At 39.4% G+C, this 21,629-nt stretch overlaps 1 protein-coding gene across 3 annotated transcripts in view; it reads left to right on the top strand.

The window, feature by feature from the left end:
- Positions 1-878: 878 nt before the first annotated feature.
- HBP1 (HMG-box transcription factor 1) overlaps positions 879-21,629 on the top strand; it is a 28,879-nt gene continuing 8,128 nt past the window's right edge. The window contains exons 1-7 of one of the 3 annotated variants that reach the window (XM_056118163.1): positions 879-914; positions 11,569-11,752; positions 14,081-14,309; positions 17,958-18,099; positions 18,324-18,435; positions 18,532-18,644; positions 21,066-21,222. In XM_056118163.1, the coding sequence (XP_055974138.1) occupies positions 900-914; positions 11,569-11,752; positions 14,081-14,309; positions 17,958-18,099; positions 18,324-18,435; positions 18,532-18,644; positions 21,066-21,222 (952 nt within the window). In that variant the 5' untranslated portion in view covers positions 879-899. Of the gene's footprint in view, positions 1,074-11,568; positions 11,753-14,080; positions 14,310-17,957; positions 18,100-18,323; positions 18,436-18,531; positions 18,645-21,065; positions 21,223-21,629 lie in introns of all 3 variants that reach the window. The other 2 variants (XM_056118164.1, XM_056118165.1) reach the window with 2 other exon arrangements.

The raw sequence follows: 21,629 nt of genomic DNA, 5'->3' as shown, positions 1-21,629 counted from the left end.
CTAGACCCAAAGCTCCTCTCTAGGGGTCCGCCTGCAAATTGCTCAGAACCTGGCGCAACTCGCCAGATCTTGCACGAAGTTTAGAACAGTTGGCCAAGAAATCTCAAGTAGTTGCTCTAGGGATGCCAAGGCAAGGCTCGGGATGAAATAATTCTTGTTCTTCCCTTGGACGACCTGCATCACCTTTATTATCCCCCAGAGCCCAGGACTGATTTGTAGGTGACTAGGTACTATGCGAAGCTGCCTAGCTTCCGCTTGTGCAGTCATCTCCTTCCCTTCGCTAAAACAATACCTTGGCTTCTTGCCAAATTTTGAGAAGCGAGCGACTCTGGCTGCTAATGGTCTGGAAGGACTGTGGAGAAAGGCCTGTGAAGCTCCTAGAGCAAGCCGAGGCCCAGAGAAAGAGAACTGGTGGAAGCTTTAAAACACTCCCTTCCTCCGCCCCCTCCCTTTTGTCCCAGACACCAAAACAAACGAGCTGATACACGTGTCCCTATGACTCTTGTTTACTATCAAGACTTCGCTTTGCGTGCACTTCTGGGAAATGTAGTCCAACCGGTTCTCCCCCACCGCGGGTTACTAGAGACACGGACCAAGATTAGAACTACCAACCCACAATCCACTTCGAGGTCAAAGTTTGGCTTGGGTCTCCGGAGTCTCGGCAGCAATCCAATCCAAAGCCCTCACTCTGGTGATTGACACGTCGCCTTCTCCAGTAAACACAACACAAAAGTCAATACAAGCCCGCCCCCCGAGACGGATCACGCTATCACCCAATGGAAAAGAGAAACGATTGATTGGCAGTTTTGCCGACCAACCAAAGGGCTAGAAAGCGGGGCGGGAACTCTACCCCCGGGGGGTGGAGGGGAGGGGGAAGACGAAGCTTGAAAGACTTGGTAATGGCGACGGGTTTGGTAAGTAGGAAAGTTTCGGTTGAAGAGTAAGAGCGGTGACGGCAGCAGTAATACGCGCCAGAGAGGCCAGCGCCAGTCGGAGAAGGGGTACGCGAGCTACTGGTGGTGTTGTCGCGGCCCCCGTGCCCGGCGCCCGAGCAGTCCGCAACTCGGCGGCGGGTTTGTTGTCTTTTTTTCAGTTCGGGAAGGGGTGGGGGTGGGGAAGGGAGGGGCAGGATCCCGAGTGTGGGGGTAGGATGGGGTGGGGGGTGGGGGGGAATCGGACGGGTCCGGCTGAGTTCTAGTCCTCTCAGCTTTTCCTCCAAGGAACGCCTTGTAGGTAGAGGGGTGGGGGTGGGGGTGGGGGTGCTGGTGGAACTAACTGTCCCAGAACTGCCGCCAGGGGAACCCACCGGACGGCGCGCCGCGCGAGATCACCTGGGCTTGGCGGCGGCTGCGCGCGGGGGTCTCGGGGGCGGGGGGTTGGGAGGAGCCTGGGGTTTTGGGGAGGGGAGACGGCGCTCCGGGGCACCCCCGGGGTGTGTGTATGTGTGTGTGTGGTGGTGGGGGGGGGGTGCGCGGTGGGTGGCCAGCTCGGGGTGCCGAGACCGGGCAAGTCTGCCTGGGGTCCGGAGGTGGCGGAAGAGAGAAGGGCCGAGACGCGGCGCGCGGGGGTGGGGGTGGGAGGGTTTGCCCCCGGAAAGTTTTGACTTCAGCTCCTCACCCGCTTGTGGGCGGAGGGTCGGGGTGCGGGGTGTGCAGGGGAGGGCGAGAGGGGGGGAGACATCCAGCGTGACCGTCGCCGGCCCCCCCTTCCCTACCGCTTTTTCTCGGGGGGGGGGCGCGGAAGCTCAAGGAGGGGTCCCGGGCGGGAGCTGCTGGGGGGCCTTCGCCGAGCCGCCGGGCCTCGGGGCTCATTGTTACGCAGTTCGAATGAATGGGCTGCGCGGCGCCTGCGCCGTCGGGGCCGAGCCCGGGGGAAAAACAAGCCCTGGAGTCCGGGCTGCGGTCACATGACGGCGAGGGTGGGGGGGGTGGAGGGAGGGGGAGGAGAGGCGATGAATGGCGAAAGCGGGTGGGGGATGGACGCGGCGTGCCCGGGGCGGCGCTGCTTCGCTGCCACCCGGGGCCCCGGCTGGCCGGTCGGCGGTCCGAGCTTCCAAGTCTCCGCCTCCTGCCGCCGCCGCCTGCGGCCGAGTCAAACAAAAACAAGACGGAGCCGGCCCGGGGGGCGACCTTGCCGCGGGGCTGGGGGGCGCCTAAGCAAGCTATTTTTTTTTTCCTAGCTGCTTTTAGCTTGCTTGCCTGCCGGGCGGGGGAAAAAAAATCTCCAAATCTTGCAGTCCACGGAGGGTTCCTGGGTGGGGGTTGGGGTGGGGAGGGAGTTTTGAGCCAGAAATCTTTTCATTTTTTATTTTCTTGTTAAAATTTTATTTCTAATGTGAGCTTCTGAAAGGCGGGCAGTACTCAAAAATTGATTCATTCTCTCCTCCCCCTTTCCTTTATGTATTTATCCAAAATAATAAAGGGTACTTCAGACGGGAGGAGGATAAACAGGAGGCTTTAGAGCCCTAACAGTTCTTTTTCTTCGCTCGCAGTAACGTGGTCTCTTCATAGTGGGAATTACAAGTTGTCCTTCTGAGAAAAACCACTGAAAAAGTTTGTCAGGATTTCGGTTTCTTATGGCTGACGTGCTCTGTAAATACTTGCAGACTTTGTTGTTGATGATCTAAACTTGGCGTGTTTTGCCCACTCCCTCTGGCCCGCCCTCCCTCACCACTACCCCTTTTTCCTTTTTGGCCATTCTGTCTTTTTTTTTTTTTAATTTATTTTGCTTTTTTAACTTGCTAACTAGGGTGAAAGAATCAGGTGAAGAGGCATCAAAAGCTAGTATTTCCAGTTCTAGAGTAGATTGTGAGGTACAGCCTGGTGAGTATAGTTAAAACTACAGTATTGACTAGTAGTAACCAATTCCCTATTCATCACAAGAGTTTGTGAAGTGGATACCCACAACACCCGGTCATGTAGGCCAAGTGAAGATAAAAAGTCCTGGGATCATCAGTTCAGTTTCTTTGACTAAACTACTGCGGGTTTTTTTGCTTGCTAGGCAACATTTGGTAAGTTTTTGTTGTTTTAAAATAACATTTTGAAGATAACATCTGTGCCTCTAAGAACATTTTAAGGATATAAAACTTTTGGAAATAAGTCCACACGTAAGAGGTTTTTTGTTTTTTATTTTTTTAAAGAAAACTGCTCTTTTTTCAAGGTTTTCAGCAACTTGGTATTTTCTGAGGAAGCTTGTTTACAGCCAAAAAAAAAAAATATGGCGTTAATCCTCATTATAGAATGAAAACGGATTTCGCCTCTGCGTTCCATCTTTTTATTTTTATAAGCCAGTAACCTTTTTTCTTTCTGCCAAGGAAATCACTGTTTATTTTTCTAGTTTACACTAGTATAAATTAATTTCTCCATCCTCCGGGTTTCACAGTGCCTGCCGCCCGGATTGTAAACATATGGCACTGTTTCTTTAAGAAATCTTCGATGGGTGTTGCTAGCCTTTGAGCCTTTCCCCCTCTGCTTGTAGTTCTAGGAGCTGAGCTTAACAACAAATACCAATAAACTGGTAGACCCTGAGGCTTCTTGAGATAAACTTACAAACTGGTTTCCTATATTTTCTTCGGAAATGAAAATGTCATTCTTGTTTTTTGTCATACTGCCCTGTTAATTCAAATGCATTCTCTTTCCAAAGAGGATTCTGAAATGAAAATGTAAATCAGAACAAATTGAAATTATGAAGCCGAAAATACTTTGTATAACACAAGTAAAAATTGCATCATCTGCAGCTATACGGCAGTAATATTCCTTTATATTAAGATTTTCTTTCTTTTTGGTGCTTCCGGTTATGACATACTATAGAGAACTAAAAAATGATTTTCTTGGAAATAATAGTTGATTAAACTTGTGAATTATTGCTAGTGCTTTAGGTTTTTTTTTTTAAATTTTTTATTAGTGAATGACCATGAGGTACAGTTACAGACTTACAAACTTTCGTACATGTGTTCAGTCATACAGTGCTTGAGTACCCATCCCTCCACCAGTGCCTATTAGGGTTTTTTTTTTTTATCTCAAATGGTTAGAATTTTGAAATATTTAATATACCACTGTTTGGGGGCGGTGCCTCTCCAGCCCAGTTAGGGTGAAGGCTTCATGATTCATTGTTCCCTGAGCTAGAATGTTTTGTGATTGTATGGTGTCTAGATCACGTGTTCTTTCATAAGTAAATTTTGACTATCAAGTTTTCATGCAGTTCCATCTTACTATTTAAATTTAGGATGTTTCTTTGAAGTTTTATCCATAGCTTCTAGTGTATCATGGGTGTTTTGTTCATCTTTATTAAATATTAATGTGAATATTAATATCAGCATTTACTATCAGCATTTCAATTTGGACCTATATGGGATTAATAAAAAACCAAACTTGGAGTGATTTGACACATTGTGTAGAAAACAACTAGACCTCTAGCCTGATGAGAGAAGAAGCCTGTGGAATGTAGTATAAAACTGAAATTCTGAGTAGTCTGGCACTGGTCTCAATGACAGCAATGAAAACTGTGCACATAGGTTAACTTGTTGAGACTGATACAGGTGGCAGTCTATAGCAGTCTGTTTTACCGAAAGAATGCCAGCTGCTGTGCTGGAGGCTTACTGGGTATTGGTTTTCATTGTCCTGTAACATCCTGGCAAAAGGGTTTAGGTACATCCCTTTGAAATCTTATTTTTATATTGTTTGCTTTTTGAGCCATACAGGCAATGTCAGGGATCACTTCTGATTGTGTTCATGGGGCCATATGCCTTGAAAGGGATGGAACCTGGGTCGGTTGCTTGGAAATTTTTTTTTTAATGTTTCATTGAAAATACTGTAAAAGAACTGCACTAGGCCTCCAGTTTTGATTTCATTTAACTTAAACTCTATGTGCTGAGTACATGATTTGTGTGCAAGAATCTCGGGTTCAATCCTTGGTGCTCGACGTGGTCCTCAGAGTACCTTGGGGAGCAGTCCCCTAAGCATGGTTGGCCAAGCACACCCACCTCCCTGCCAAATATTCTGTTTTTTTGAGACTCATTTAATGTTTTTGGTTTGGGGGCCACACCTGGCCATTCTCAGGGCTTATTCCTGGCTCTGGCCTGCTCAGAAATCACTCCTGGCAGTGATGGAGGAGTGGTGACAGTAGGTCTCTCTCTGTTCCATTGCATTTCCTAGGTACTTCAATATTTTTAAGAATGATAATACTGAGTAATAAAGATGCTCAGATTCAGATCTAGAAAGAAGAAAAGTTGATTGAAAAGTAGAAGAGCTCCCCAAGAGGAGAGGAAGTTAACTATGGCTGTGTGTGTGTCGTAATAGGAAAACTGGGTCTTTGTGTTACAGAGAATGGGGGGGGGGGGGGCGTGAGGGGCTGGCTAAGATACCAGTTTTCCTGTAGACCATTTTAAGAGAATATTGGGCTCTTTGCATTTCTTATCAGATGATTAGTGTTAACAAAGGATGCTAGGATCTGAGATCTTCATCTGGCTTTTCTCCTGGTGAGCCCAAACTCTGGGGCATAATTTTATGTTGAACAATTGTTAGCTTCTTGTTTATCAGAGTCCAGGATATCAAAAATGTAGGATGGGGCAGCCAAAATGGAACTGTTCATAGCTGCTGGCAAGGGTAAACTGAGGCTTCCACTTTAAGGATGCCAGGAATTAAACTCTGGTTGACTGCAGACAAGGAAAGAGCCCTACCCACTGTACTATGTCTCTGGCCCATTGAGACTCTTTTTCGTCTGAAATTATTATTAGTATTTTTATTATTAGTATTTATTTAAAATACTTTAGTCTGTCAATTTAAAGATACAAATTAGTTGTAGGTTACTTTCCCTTTATCCTCTGCTCCCATACAGTTAGAGTTTGAGATTGGGGGCAGAGCCACATAATATGAAGATCCTTAATGAAATCTGTAATGAGATGCAAAGGTTAAGGTTAAGGTTCTGGGAGGACTAGGCACCTGACGGTAGGGTGTAGCCTATATTGGTTTATGCCTTTTTCCTTCGTCCTTAGTTCTTTTAAAGAATATAAGGACCTCTTTCATTCATTAAAATCCTGTTTTGCTCATCCATAATAATTTATCACAGAGCTGGGTTGAGCTTTTGGCGGGGGGGGGGGGGGGGGGGGGGGGCGGGGGAGGCGCACATGGTGTTGCTCAGGGCTTTCTCCTGGCTCTGCACTCAAGGATCACTCCTGGCAGGACTCAGGACCATATGGGGTACTGAGGATAGAACCTGGATTCCTCATGCGCAACACAAGCACCTTACCTGCAGTACTATTTCCTCGACCTGATGTTGAACTTTATATAAATTACATGATGTATGTGGGCATGCTCTGCACAAACGTAGACATTTGATAATGCCTAACTTCCTTTTCCATTCATTATTTCTAGTCCTCTTCCTTTCCTCTTAAGATTTTGTAGGTAGTTACGTCTAAAATTTGCAAGATGAAAGCCATTGTACTGTCCCATTGTATTCAATAAAAATTTGTACTATTGAACATAATATTTCATAGTAAATTGTGTTGTTTTGCGAATCACTGATCTATTAAGGGATGATATGCAGTTATCTAAAACACAAGGCAAGTCATTATTGACTCTTTAATACCAAACAAGTATATGGGAGCATCAATGAACAATAGGGTTAGCTCTATCAGGACATATTTGAAAAAAGGGGCTTTTTTTTTTTAAAGCACATTAATTGGTATATAAAATGAGTGTATAATTGTAGGGGGTGGGGGAATTTATTTCTGAATAAGGCCATAAGATGTTTCTTGACTGTAGCAGAGGCTGTCCTTCTGATAGTTTAACTGAAAACCAAGTGCAGAAATACTTGGATCTGTATATGGGTTTGAATTCTGTTCTCATGTATCTTACTTAATTCCAACATAGCCCACGTAACATGAATAGAGGGGAACTGAGTCTGAGGCTAAGTAATCTGTCCCAGGTAATAACCAGCCAAAGTGAAGGAAATCTGTTGACTTAGAAGTCTAGGCTTTCTTTTACAAACTTAAGTTGTTTCAAGACCAAAGTTTAAATAGCTTGGTGCAATGATAGGTGCAACCACAGACACAAGTTCAGCTCTCCGTGCTTTTTGTGGCTTGTAGGTAACTCTGATTCGAAATAATGGTTGGTTCCACCTTCTCCCCACACCTCATTCAAGTGTTGTGGTGGGATTTAGTGCAAAACTTGGTGCTTGTAGAAGGACTAAAGTTGGAAGGAGATGTTAGCTTAAAGTGATAATTAATGGTGGCCACAATAGGACCTGGTGACAGGGTAGAAAGAACCTTACAGGAAAAAGTAAGAACACCAAAGAGTTCTGTATAGGGGTAGGAGAAGATAAGATCATCTGCATTTTTGCTTCTGTGGACCCCAAGAGAGGTTCTCTTTCATAATGAATAGCTCTAAGATGTTATTGGAGTGCACAACCACCTCTGAATTTCGAAATAAAGATTTGAAAAATGGGGAAAATGTCAAGTGCAAATTTGCAACTGGTACTACCTTATGCAAATCTCATCTCTGTGATAGTATTTCCAGGAGATGTTCCTGAAGAATTTTGAGTCATTAAGAGTGGTTAAATTTTATTCTGTATACTTCAGATGTGATAGTTCTGTGGAAGTAAAATCTAAACTGAATATAGCTATTCAAAGAACTCACATAGACTAGTTCCTCCCATGTCTCAGGAGTTACTAAATAAGGAATCTGCATGCTAACACAGTTGCATTTTCTTTTATGAAAACACTAGCATAGGAAGCTTGGGACAGATGACTTGTGACTCTGAGGAATTTTATGCAGCCCTGATGTTATGCAGCCCTGGTGTTACACAGGCATATAAAACAGGCATACAGATCAAACCTCTACTAATAATCATACATTTTTTTTTCCTGTGTTTGGACCACACCCAGTTTATTCCTTGCACTATTCCCAGGGATTATTCCTGATAGGCTCATGGAACCAGAGGGGTGCTGGGAATAGAACCTATGTGTCAGCCACATGCAAGAATCTAACCCAGTGTACTATCTGACCAAAAGCATAGAAACTTTAAAAACATTTTTTTTTTATGGTGTCACAACTTGGAGAAGCTAGTTCACAGACAAGTTGGAAACGTGAATAAGCTTTTTTTGGGTTTGTTTTGGGCCACACACACAGCAGTGCTCAGGGCTTACTTTTGGCTCTGTGCTTAGGAATCTCTCCTAATGGAGTTCAGGGACTGTACTGAAGATGAAACCTGTGTTGGCTGCATATAAGGCAAGTTCCTGCCTTACCAGCTTTGCTATCTTTCTTGCCCTGAATAAACTTTTAAAGCACTCTCCCTTAAATATGTAATGTTTCTTTGTACTCCTATTATTTCAGTATAATCTTGCACAGATTTTTCTTTTTTACCGTTTTTATTGAGGTACTGGGTTTACAGTACTGTTAAGATTTCATACATACATCATTCCAACATCACACCCATCAGCAGATTGTTTACCTGCACCAGTGCCCCAAGGACTCCTCCCAGCCAGTCTACTCATTTTAGCTCAGTTCTGTAGGTAAAATCCCCAGGTCCAGTGACATTCACCATTTGTTCTCTTTCGGAGAGCCCAGCAAGCTACCCAGAGTATCTCTCCTGCAAGATAAAGCCTGGCAAGCTCCCCCGATATGCCAAACACAGTCAACAAGTCTCACAATGGAGACGTTACTGGACCGGCTCAATGGGAGGACAGGACTAATCACAAAAAGGTAGATTTGTTTTTGGACCACATCCAGGATGCCCAGGGACTACTCTTGGCTGTGCTCTAGAGTCCTTATGGGTGGCTGAGGATCAAACCCATTGTTCTCTCTCCAGGCCCTCTTTTTGCCTATTCTTAACCATCTATGGGACTGTGATAACTTGCTGTAGCTTTCCACTAAAGTGTAGATTCCTTGAGATTGATAACAAATTGTTGACCATTGAGCTCCAGTGGGAATCATTTTAACTCAGTAATCACTATTCTTGGGTTCTTTCAAAAGTAAAACAAGGGACTAGGGAAGTCATTCAAAGGACTGAAGTGCTTTTCCAGAGGGAGCCCTAGGTTGAATCCTTGGCACAGTGTATTCCCCACAAAGAAAACTAAACAGGGCTAGCATGATAAACCAAGCCAGATTGATAACCGGAAGTGGAGCTTGGGCATCATTTGTTTAAGCACATATGATTCATTATGTACCATAAGAGCTGATAAACTGATTAAGATGAGTTTGCTTGATTTTTGCTTTGAGAAACTGTAGGCTCAGACTTATCATTGACTGGTTATATTTAAGAAATCGCTGTGTTACAACTTTTCTTGTACCCACCAATTTGGTAGGGAATTGTGCCCAAAATATGTATATCATTACCCTATCTAATGAGATTAAAAAATGTTTTCAGGAGTCACTTTACATTTCCTTCTTGTACATTTTTTTTTATCCTTATACTGGGTAGAAAAAAGGGCATGCATCACTTAGACCTGTTCTACAGATGTAAATATTCAGTGAATGACTTAAATCACTTAAGTTATATATTCAGTTAATGGCCATTGCATGTGGCGGACCTCTGCCCCTGTCAGAGAGCCCGGCAAGCTACCGAGAGTATCTCACCCACGCAGCAAAGCCTGACAAGCTACCTATGACATATTCAGTATGCCAAACACAGTAACAAAAGGGGAGGACGGTGACAGTAGACCATGCTGGAATCAAAACCTGTTTTCTTCTTACACCTAACCCAGTGCCCTTTTCACTACATGGAACATTTTAGTCTCAGTATTGAGTAAGGCTCTAAAGCAATGCCCAGGATATGGGTCACTTAAAAGGGAGGCAGAAGCAGAAAGCATCCAGAAAAGAATATTAGAAATAAAATTAAGGGAGTGTGCAATGTGGCTGTTTGTCTAGAAACTTAAAATGTGTGCTTGCTATTTTCCCGCTAATCTGTTTTCAGGAAAAGGAAACAGAAGTAATAACATTTTTCTAAATAGTATTTTTAAATTAGGTATTATTTCAAAGTATTAAAAATAGTATTTTTAAATTATTTCAGAGAATGAATGATGGAGTACTTTCACCAGTAGAGATAAACTCTTATATATTACCCATCTACTTAAAATAGATCTTTGGATAAAAGATCTTTGGAAAACCCTGCTATATGTAGACTTTCTGAAAGCTCTTTTGAACTTATGTTAGGAAAAAAGCATCAACTATGTAATATGATGTATAAACAAAAATGTATGTATGTATGTAAGTTGTGGGTTTTTTTTATATTTTTTTTTTAGTTATCTCTTATTATTATTTTTAGTGAAACGCCATGAGGTACAGTTGTAGATTTACAATTTTTTGTGCTTGGGTTTCGAGTTGTGGGTATTTTTTAAAAGATTAATAAACCAAAATGTCAACAGTGTCTAAATCTCAATATTAGAAGTAATTATTTACTTTTTGTGTGTGTGTGGGGGGGGGGGGGGCGCCCTTATTCAGTCCCGATTCTTAACTCAGGGATCTTTACTGGCAGGGCTTGGAGTTCTGGTGATGGAACCTGGGTGCGTACTTGCTATGGCTCTTGCCCTAGCTTTATTTTTTTCTTAAATGTTACTTTAAATTTATTTCCACATTGTATATTTGTAGTCAGGAAAACATTTCATAATAAAAAAAGATTGTGGCGAAGCCTCTGTAAAAGAAAGTTTGCTTCATATTGCCCTTGTTGGTTACTACATCGTGGCTTCGAAAACGATGCTATTAACATCTCTGCACTTTTGGTCCACTTAGGCTGGAGTATTTAACTTTCCTTGACTTTTAACAGTAACAGATAGGGTTTTTTTTTTTTGCTTTGTTTTATTTTTTAAGAGAAAATTTTTTTTCTGTTACCCATGTATTATTGTCCAAAAGCTAGAGTGTAAAATAAATGAACATATTTTATTTTCATAAAAAATTTTAGTTTGTCAACTTTGTTGGGAAATCATTTGATGCCTAAACCCATTTTATTTTCTTAGGTTAATTTTTGTAAAATTGAGATTAAATTTTATCTAGTATATAAATTGCTCCTGATTGTTCATCTTTCTAGAAACAGTAGCCTATTTAGAAGGAGAGATGTTTTTCATAAAACTAGGTCCTAAGTACTCATTAAGAAAATCTGAGCCTTTACATTTACTCTGAATTTTAAGGGACATTCTCTAATTTTTATGAAAAAAATACATGGCTATTTTAAGGAAGTCAGTGTTTTAGTAATTGTAATTTGTTAGTTGTTTACTTTCATTAGATGAGAAAAAAGTATATTAAAAAATAAAAATACTTGTCTTTAGGAATTTAATTTTTTCTTAAATTTTAAGTAAAAAATTGTTCTTTTGGTCACAATATTTGGATATTAAAGTATAACTTTCTCTAGAAAAATGTTTATTAAATTAATGTTAAATGATATTAATCCTTTGAATCTGAATATGACATATTGTTAATTTGTGTATGTGTATAGATTAAGCTATCAGTCATCCTGGATATAAAGAATTTGAGGGAGGTAGTGATAATATAATTTAGATAGAAAATCTCTGAATGGTCTAATACTTAAATCTCCAAGTCACATACTGTATTTTTTTCTTTTCATTTTCTTTTTTTTTAGTCGGAGCACCATAACATGGTGTGGGAAGTGAAGACAAATCAGATGCCTAATGCAGTACAGAAACTCCTACTGGTAATGGATAAGAGAGCTTCAGGAATGAATGACTCATTGGAGTTGCTACAGTGTAATGAAAATTTGCCTTCCTCACCCGGATACAACTCATGTGATGAGCATATGGAGCTTGGTAAACAAAACCATTTTCTGAGAATTCAAATTTTAATGTTTTTCGCCAGGTTTTGCATCTTCTTTGAACTGATGATAAAAAGTTTGTGAAGTTTGTTTCTGTTTTCGTCTTGTTAACCATTTAAAATGTTACGTCAAACAAATATAAATTGGAGCTATTTATGATTAATATAAACTCACATATCATTAAACTAAACTGCTTTTTTTTGAGAGTTAGCTTTTTTTTTTTAAGATTGAGCTATTAATCTTTGGAAAAACCTGCTATATATAGACTTTTTGAAAGCTCTTTTGAAACAGTGAGGTTAGTAAATTACAGTTGGCCATTCAGTGTGGCAGGCTTGTTGGTATGTTGGGGAAATTACAGTGGACTCCTGAAACTTGAGGATCTCACTGACGTTTGTGGTTATCATAAATATCTAGGTTTGTTGAGGTGTGACTTGGAATTATATTACTATGCTACATCAACAACTAATGAGTGACCTTGGCGTGCTGCCAAGCATTGGATTTGGCTTTGTTCTCCTTTATTAGGCAGTTTTCTTTAATGTTTCCCCAAATCCTGGGAATATTTTATTTTTCTTGAACAAATGGTGAAATAGGAGATTTTATTTTGGATTTATTATTCGGGAATTTGAAGACCTGAAGATTGGTCTAGGAACATAAACTGTTTAAATCTCAAGAGTTTGCTAGACCCTGATATCCATTGAATAGTAACTACAGTTGTACAGGAAACAAATTTTATTCAGGTTTATTATTTATTATTCCATCATCACATTTTAGGTTTTAAGAGGAAATCAGGAATTTAGGACTAGGGTATCAAACACGGTACCACTCCTCATGACTTCAATTTATAAGTAGTTATTTACCTGAGCTTGAAAGAATTAAATGATACTCAAGAATTTTGGCAAAGAGAGATACTACCAATGAAAAAATACAGATTGGAGTTATTTAAATGAGTATGAGTTCCACTACTCCTTGAAAAGGGGATACCATCTTTTAGTTTTTTTGTTTTTTTTTGGAGTGGAGGTGACATTCTTGTAAACAGTCCTCAGGAGACCTGAGAACCCCTCCTGGTATCACTGAGCCAACTGGACACACCAGGGACAGGGTCACCTCGGTGCTGAGGGCAGGGTGGTTATGTTCTAGGGATCAAACAAGGGTCCCATGCATGTAAAGTTTGTGTCCCTGGTCTCTCATCTCTTTTCTTGGCCCTTCTGTTTAGTTTTAGGACTGGATATTGTAAATCAGTACTTGAAGCATGGAAGGCTTTCTTAACGAGACCTTTTCCTGACGAGGAATTAGGTGTATGTACTTCGTCAGTGACAGTTGAGGACAACTTCTAACAGTTTCTTGACTTAAATTATGAAAGAAACTAATGGGTGTATAGGATTTGTGTTTCCATATGTTTTAAGATTGCAAGATGCTTTAAGTCTTTTTTTCAGATTTTTAGAATTCCATCTTAGTGTTTATAGCTGTGGTATGCACGTGTATGGTGTAGTAGTAATTATAGTGAATATTTAATTAAAAGATTTTTCATGAACAGCCTTTCAGAAACAGTGAAAAAAATGAGTATAGATTAGTGAGTTCAGAATTTGTCAGCAAAAAGTAATTTAGCTTAGATAACTTGAATAAACATCACCTAAACGTCTGTAGTATAATATAGTCTCATCTTAAAAATTTTCTTTCCATTACTAACAAACATTTCCTGACAGTTTAATAAAAGTATGTGAACAATACCTATGTGCAACATACAGTGCTTACCACCCCCCTTTTTTTTGGTGGGGCGTGGTTGGGGCCACACCTGGCTATACTTGGGCTATATTTAGCAATTACTTAGCAGTTGCTCAGGATGACAGGCATGTGGAAGGCAATAGCCCAGCCTATCTCTTTGGTCCCATAAAATGTCTTTTCTTTATTTACGCGTATCTCACCCACATGGCAAAGCCTGGCAAGCTACTCGTGATGTATTCAATATGCCAAACACAGCAACAAAAAGTCTCACGATGGAGACATTACTGGGCCCGCTTGAGCAGATCGATGAACAACGGGAGGACAGTGCTACCGTGCTACGTGTTAATATAAAAATGTCTTACGATATCGATGAATTTGTTGTATTTTTCTATCAGGTTTTTTTGACCCTTATCCATATACACGTTATCTACTTTTATTTAGATTGAAATTTGTTTCATTCGTGGAAACATTTTTAATTTATACTTTCCTTATCACAGAATTAACCTGTTATCTTTTGAGGATTTTCCTTCAACCGAAATTACAGTATTATTCCTGGAATTAGTAATTTCCGTTTTATAATTCTCAATGTGTCAATTTGCAGATGATCTTCCTGAACTTCAGGCTGTTCAGAGTGATTCTACCCAATCTGCCATATACCAGCTAAGTTCAGATGTTTCACATCAAGAATATCCAAGACCATCTTGGAAACAAAATACCTCAGACATATCAGAAAATACTTACAATGAAAATGAGGTGGATTGGCTAACAGAATTAGCGAACATCGCCACGAGCCCGCAGAGTCCGCTCATGCAGTGCGCATTTTACAACAGGTGGGAACATGGGCTTGGTTTTTATTAAATATTTACATCATTACAGAAAAGCTGTTACTTCGCAGTTTTAGGTATAATTGGTTTACTTAGAACTGTGCACTTCTTATGATCAGTTATTTCTTGAGTATTATGATTTCATCATTTTATTTTCTTAATTTTTATTTTTTTTTGCTTTTTGGGTCATACCTGGCGATGCTCAGGGGTTATTCCTGGCTCATGCACTCAGGAATTACTCCTGGCGGTGCTCGGGGGACCATATGGGATTCTGGGAATTGAACCTGGCAGACGCCCTACCTGCTGTGTTATTACTCCAGTCCAATTTCTTCATTTTAAAAGTGAGATGAGAACAGCAGAGTCAAATATTTGTAATTTTTTAAAAAATTCAGATGTGTAACAATTTTATTACCTATTTATAGAATGGAAATTATATTTCCCTTAAAAGAACCATAGTTAGAAACTTTCATCAGCCCTCAGTTTGGTTTCCTTTTGGTCAAGGTTAATTTTTTTCCATGACAGATAATGACTTTAGATTATCTGTAAGTACTAAAATTTATTAATATTAACGTGGATTTTTCTTGGTAAAAGCTATTGTTTACCATACCCAGATTACAGCTTTTGAAAGCTATTTTGGGGTCAGGAAGAATGTTTAGAATGGTGGAACATGTACCTTTTCTTTTATGCTTGAGACCAGGTTCTGTCCCAAGAACCACACGTTCCTCCCCACACCCCACCCTGCCACCTCCCAGTACTACTCTGTATGCCCATCACATTTGGGGCTCTAGTGCCACCAGGCCTCACTGGAGTATTACCCAGGGGTACCCCAGGCCCCCAAACATCTGTCAGGAGGCCTGTATAAAGAAAAAAGAAAAAAAGTTGAAATTATTTAGGCTTTAAACTAATATTCCTAGAGAAAGTTAAATGGATAACTCATTATTTATGTCTAAAATTACAAATAAGCTCAAATACAGTAGTTTTTAGGTGAGAAATATTTAGATTGGCATTCATGTGGGTTCAGGTATGGTGATGTAGAAATAACTGAGTTTTGGTGTGGTGTTCCTAAGTTATTTTAATTCTTTGCTAAAGGATCAATTTTTTAGGTATGATGCTATAGATTCTTGCAACCATTAAATTACACTGCTTTTCTTTTATTCCTCAAGATAACTGGTCTTCATAGAGCAAATTAAATTGAACTAATTTCAATTTAATTTCGTGAAAATTTCCACAGAAAAGAAAATTGGACTTTCAAAGTATTACTTTTTAGTACCACTTTTCATTATCGTTCTTAATAGTCTAAAAATCCTATTGCAGTTTAAAAAATCATGATTATATTCTGGGCCTTTCTTTTTTCCTATTCCTATTCTAGAAATAATACTTTCCTTTTTTTCAATAGCAAAGTCATGACAATTGAAAACAGTTCATGGAAGTCAAAGCAAACAAGTATAAAAACATATATAAAGGAGTATCTTCTTAAAGGCATAAATTATTCTCTGCAGCATTTTCTATGCTTCCCTTCTTCCTAGGGAACAAGACCAAGAGTCACGCTCTGCTGTCTTGCCTGTCTTCTAACACTATCTGGCTGTTCACGCAACTTCTTGTAGAGTGTTAAACTATGTTAGTTATTGAGCTTTGGATGTCTGAAGTCGTTACTGTACAGTACCAAGGGGTTGAGGACAGGTAAAATTTATATTATCCCTGCATAGATAGAGGGATGACAAGAGTAATGGCATTAGTGTTTTAGACCATTTAGCATGTTAATGTTTATAGACGATTTGGGCCATTCATTTTAGAATACTGCATTGTTGCTTCTCTTTTAAATGGTTAAATAGAAGAATGGATGAAACATTTTTTAAGTTGTGAAAGCAGGGATGAACATAGGCATTTTTAGCAATTTAGTCATCTCTACTATTTTTTGTAAAAATCTAAAAGTATTATAATAGGAAGAATTTGGGCAAAGGTGAAACATAAGTATTTGTACTTTGAAACCAAAACTGATAAGAGAATTTGCAACAGAGCATAGAAATTTGTGGGGTTTTTACATAAGAAGGGATATGAACATGAAAGCAAAGTAGTTTTATAGATTTTCATTTTTTTAAAAAAATCTTATGTAAAGACATAAGTAAAAATTGTAATGAAATAAAATTAATGAAGAGGTTAATAAAACTAGGGGAGAATGGAAAATTGTAAAGTGAGCTTTTTTCGTCTCTTCCTCTTTAAAAGAGTTGGTATAGGCATAAATTATTTTCCCTTAGGAACACAACAGAAAACTCTTGGCATCTCAGAATTGTTCTGGTTGGACTTTTTACATGAATTTACCACCTGGAACATACATTCTTAACCTCTAAGTTAGTCCACATTTATGGTCATTAATTACAAGCTGGCTTCTTATATTACCACTCCCCATAAAGCGCTGATTTGTTTGTGGGGAAAGGATCTCGGTATGTTCTTGGGAGCACCATGTACTCAAAGAGAGCACTGCATAGTAAGGAGACTGGGGTTTGGTAAAAGGAGAAAGAGGAGCTTTTTGAAAAAGGATCTTGGGGGGGGAATTACTAGCCATTATTTAGAGATGTTTTTGAACAAGAATATATAAGAAGACAAAATTACAAATAGGTGTTCTGCTATAATAAGTATTTTAGTTTGATGTAAGTAAAAGTAAAAGTAAAGGCCGTCCTGTTTATCGTCGATTTGCTCGAGCGGGCCCAGTAACGTCTCCATTGGAGACTTTGTTGTTATCGTGTCTGGCATATCGAATACTCTCGGTAGCTTGCCGGGCTCTCCGAGAGGGGCGGAGGAATTAAACTTGGGTCGGTCATGTTGGCCGCTTGTTAGGCGAACGCCCTACCGCTGTGCTATCGCTCCAGCCCCTAGTTTGATGTAGTTCTTGTTTATGTAGTTATAAGAATTCAGCCTTAATTAGATTTAGCTTAGATGCCCTATTTTTATAGAGATCTAATGAGTTAAAATAGAAGACAGAGATGAGTGCCCTTCACAGAGGTATCAAACTTTGAGTGAAAACATGCACATTTATTTATACCTAATGGCATAAAAATTGGGCTGCAGCGATAGCACAGCGGGTAGAGCATTTGCCTTGCAAGCGGCCAATATGGCTGACCCGAGTTCGATTCCTCTGCCCCTCTCGGAGAGCCTGGCAAGCTACCGAGAGTATCTTGCCCTCACGGCAAAGCCTGGCAAGCTACCCGTGACATATTCGATATGCCAAACACAGTAACAATTACCACAGTGGAGATGTTACTGGGCCCGCTCGAGCAAATCTTTGAACAACGGGAGGACAGTGACAGGCATAAAAAATTAGGTTAGGGGTGGAATTTAGGGGAAGGGTTCGTGTTTCATGTTAAAGTGTCCTGGGTTTATTATCCCAACATCATAAAACATAAGTGAAAGTTACTGGAATTTAAAATAATTGTTAAATCTGAGAGAAGTGGGAAATGGTGTTTAAAATGTGCGAGGATGGCTTGGATAAAAAACTGGGCTAAGGAGCAGTGTATTATTAATGAAATCTTGATGTTTTTACTAATGTTTTCCATACATGCAGTGACATTTGCATTTTGCATACTTAGTTCTCTTCATCGAATTTAAGGTTCTCCTTTAAGAGCCTTATTCCTTATGGTTAAAACTAATTTGTTTTAGATCATCTCCTGTACACATCATAGCTACTAGCAAAAGTTTACATTCCTATGCACGCCCTCCACCAGTGTCCTCTTCTTCTAAGAGCGAGCCAGCTTTCCCTCATCATCACTGGAAGGAGGAAACGCCAGTGAGACATGAAAGGGTGAGTGTGTTCATGAGACTAAACTCTTACAAAGTTTGCACAACAGTTGAAATACCTTTACTTTTCCTTGCTGAGATACTAGTTTGAAGGACATACAGATGGGAAATATGGGGTGTCACTGTTCCGTTGATCTGGATTAGATTTTAGAATGTCTCCTAAAAAACAAGTTTAAATTTCTAAACGTTTTGCATTCTACAATAGTTATATAATATTTTTCTCCATAGGCAAACAGTGAGTCAGAATCTGGCATTTTTTGCATGTCCTCCCTCTCAGATGATGATGACTTGGGATGGTGCAATTCCTGGCCTTCAACTGTTTGGCACTGTTTTTTGAAAGGTAAAAAAAAAAAAGAATAATTTGGAGTTTTACACAGGTTATTTATGTAGCGTACTATTTACATACTGTCTTTTTTTCTTTTTTAATAAACTTCAGGCACACGACTGTGCTTTCATAAGGGAAGCAATAAGGAATGGCAGGATGTTGAAGATTTTGCTAGAGCTGAAGGCTGTGATAATGAGGAAGATCTCCAAATGGGCACTCACAAGGTTAGTTAAAATTATTACAACATTTCATACCTTTCAAAATTTATTTATAAGGCTATTCTTTCTATGTGTTCATACCTTTCAAAATTTATTTATAAGGCTATTCTTTCTATGTGTTCATATTTAAATGACAGGTTTTATTGGTTTATCTGATAAGAGGTGCAATGACAAGGTTTATCTTTACAATCATGCTTTCTTTTTTTATTTATTTGTTTTTGGGCAATACCTGGCTGTGCTCAGGGCTGACTCCTGGCTCTGCACTCAAGGATTATTCCTAGCTGAGCTTGGAGGACCAGATGGGATGCCAGGGATGATCTAACCTGGGTCAGTAGCGTGCAAGGCAAAAGCCCTACACGCTGTACTATCATTCTGGACCCATGCTTTCTTTTTCAAAAAAGGTATTTGCCTTTATAATTATGCTTTTTTTTTTAAAAAAAAAAAAGTATTTTGATGTACATTTTACAAAGGGAAAACCTAAACTGGTAATAAAAATCATTAAACCAAATTCATTTTTAGGTGTGCAGTTCTCCTGTGGATAATTGAGAACTGGTTATATTGTTACTATATCCCTCCTTAGAATGGGAGTGTGTGTGTGTGTGTGTGTGTAGTTATTATATCCCTCCTTAGAATTGGTTGGGGGGGGGGGGGGGGCCTATGCCTGCGGATGCCCAGGGCTTTGTGCTGACTCTGCTCAGAGAGCATTCCTGGCAGGCTCAGGGGACCATATGGGGTGCCAGGGATCGAGCCTGGGTCAGTTGCATAGAAAGGAAGCACCCTCCTCACTACACACTTTGGCCCCTAAATAGTCACTTTCTAATAGCAATAGCTATGGCTGATATAAAGCAGAAATAGCAATAGGAGGATAAATTTTAGCTTATACCTTTATATTTGAAATATATCTTTGATTTCTTCATCTCCGCATTGTAGGCAGACAAATTGTGTGTTTTTGTTTAAAATCCTACTCTGATCCTCTTATACTCTGATACTGTCTTTTCACTAATTCAGCACTCTCCAGTTCCTCCTATTGGCTCTTAGAGTTCATATAATCCTTGTCTGACTTGAGCTCTTATCACTTGACTAAATTTTCTCAAAGATTACTAGCTATCCTAACTGTGGACTTCTGCTGATTTTGTTTGACATCACTACATTTGACATTGGGTTAGAGGGTGACATTTTCTTTAGATTGTTTACTGTATCAAATATCGAGTCAAGTGATCAAGTATTTAACGTAGCAGTGCTGCCCTGATTTCTCTTTCTAACGTTTGTGACTGTGCTTTTCTGCCCATAAGAAGTCAGGTTTCTGCCTTTCTTCGGTCTTTTCAGCAGATAAGTCAGGATTTTGCCTCTCTTCAGTCTCTTCACTAGTTTCTCTTTGTCGTAGCACTTGTCAGGGTACACTAGAGAGCAGTACTATGGTCTTGAAAAATCGGGGCTTTTTTTTAGCTCTTCCATTTGTTCGTATGACCCTACTAGGTGTTGGCTTTCTGATTCGCTAAATAGGATCAGATGGTTTTCAGGTCTTGTATCTCTGAGAATTAGAGTTCTGGAGTTCAAATATTTACAGTGTCTATATGATTAGTCTTAAGGTCTGAGGATTAGAAGAACTTTATAGTTCAATTATTTGAAATGTTTATCATGTTCATCTGCATGTTTCCAATTGCATTAGACAAATGTATGAGAATATCAAATAATTCTTCAAACTCAGCTTATTAGTATAACCAAGCTGTATTTGCCATCTTCTCCTGCCTGAATTTCTTTTCCCTATCCTATTAAAAGAATGATTATGTTTAATTGGCTTTTTTTTTTTTTTGCTAGTTTCAAATCCACAAAGTTACTTTACCCTTTTCTTCTTCATCTTCCTTCAGTTGGTCTTTTGTTTCCTTAAAGATTTTTTCATTGTCTCTTATTCTTGAATTTGGTCAAACACTAGTATAACATCTATTCTTTGCTTCTCTGTGAAGAGTAGAGATTTGTTTTGTATAAATGATTTCTAATGTTAATAAAAATACTAGTATTGCCTTCCCAGTATACTCTAAAAGGAAAGTTTCAAGCACTTTGCTTCTCTTGACTTTTAACTGTCCTTTCCTTTTCAGTCTTAATTGCCCTGACTCTGACTAACTCTGAACTCAGGTTTTTGCCAAATACTCAGTATTTCCCCTTTTAATTGAAAGCCCTCCTTATACTCTTGTCTTTAATACCTTTGAACATTATTTGCATCAGTTACACTTAAAACTAAAGTGATTATTCCATTCTCCTTTATATTGTAGTTAGAAATGTGTTCCTTTCTTCACTATTAGATTGAAAGTTCCTTAAAGAGAGAAATCCAGTCTTGTCATTTTTATCTTTTTCACAAGGAACTTGTATAATAGGAACTTCATTATATGTTCAATTGTCAATTCATTCATTGTATGCATGTATTTTCAGGGCTATGGTTCTGATGGTCTAAAGTTATTATCACATGAAGAAAGTGTATCATTTGGCGAGTCTGTACTGAAGTTGACTTTTGATCCTGGTACAGTAGAAGATGGTTTACTTACTGTAGAGTGTAAGCTGGACCACCCTTTCTATGTTAAAAATAAAGGTAGGGCTTCAATTTCATTTTTAGTAACTTTTAAAGAAAGCTTCTTAAATCTATAATTTATGTCTGTGGAATAATTTTTTGGTGATTAAGGAAGAAAATTTGAAGAGAAAAAAGTTCTGTCACTAAATAAAACAGAAAAAGCTTTGTAGTAGTAGCCAATGATACTAAGGTCTTAGCTGTTGCCAGTTGAGAGAGTTCAACCTCTGTGGTTCGAAAAAGCTTTTAGCTTCATGCAGTGTACTATAATAAGCACTGTTATCTTGGTGTAGTTTGGGGAATTCTGATAATTGCATGTTGATTTTTAGAATGACAAAATATGCTGTTTATACCTAAATCACTTCTCAAAGCCTTTCACAGTAATGTTCAACAGTAATTAGGAGACTATTTCATGCTCTTAGTCATCTTTA

This window comes from Sorex fumeus, unplaced genomic scaffold (assembly GCF_029834395.1).
Source record: "Sorex fumeus unplaced genomic scaffold, SorFum_2.1 ptg000037l, whole genome shotgun sequence".
Lineage (NCBI taxonomy): Eukaryota > Metazoa > Chordata > Mammalia > Eulipotyphla > Soricidae > Sorex > Sorex fumeus.
This window is presented reverse-complemented; position numbering and strand designations above follow the sequence as displayed.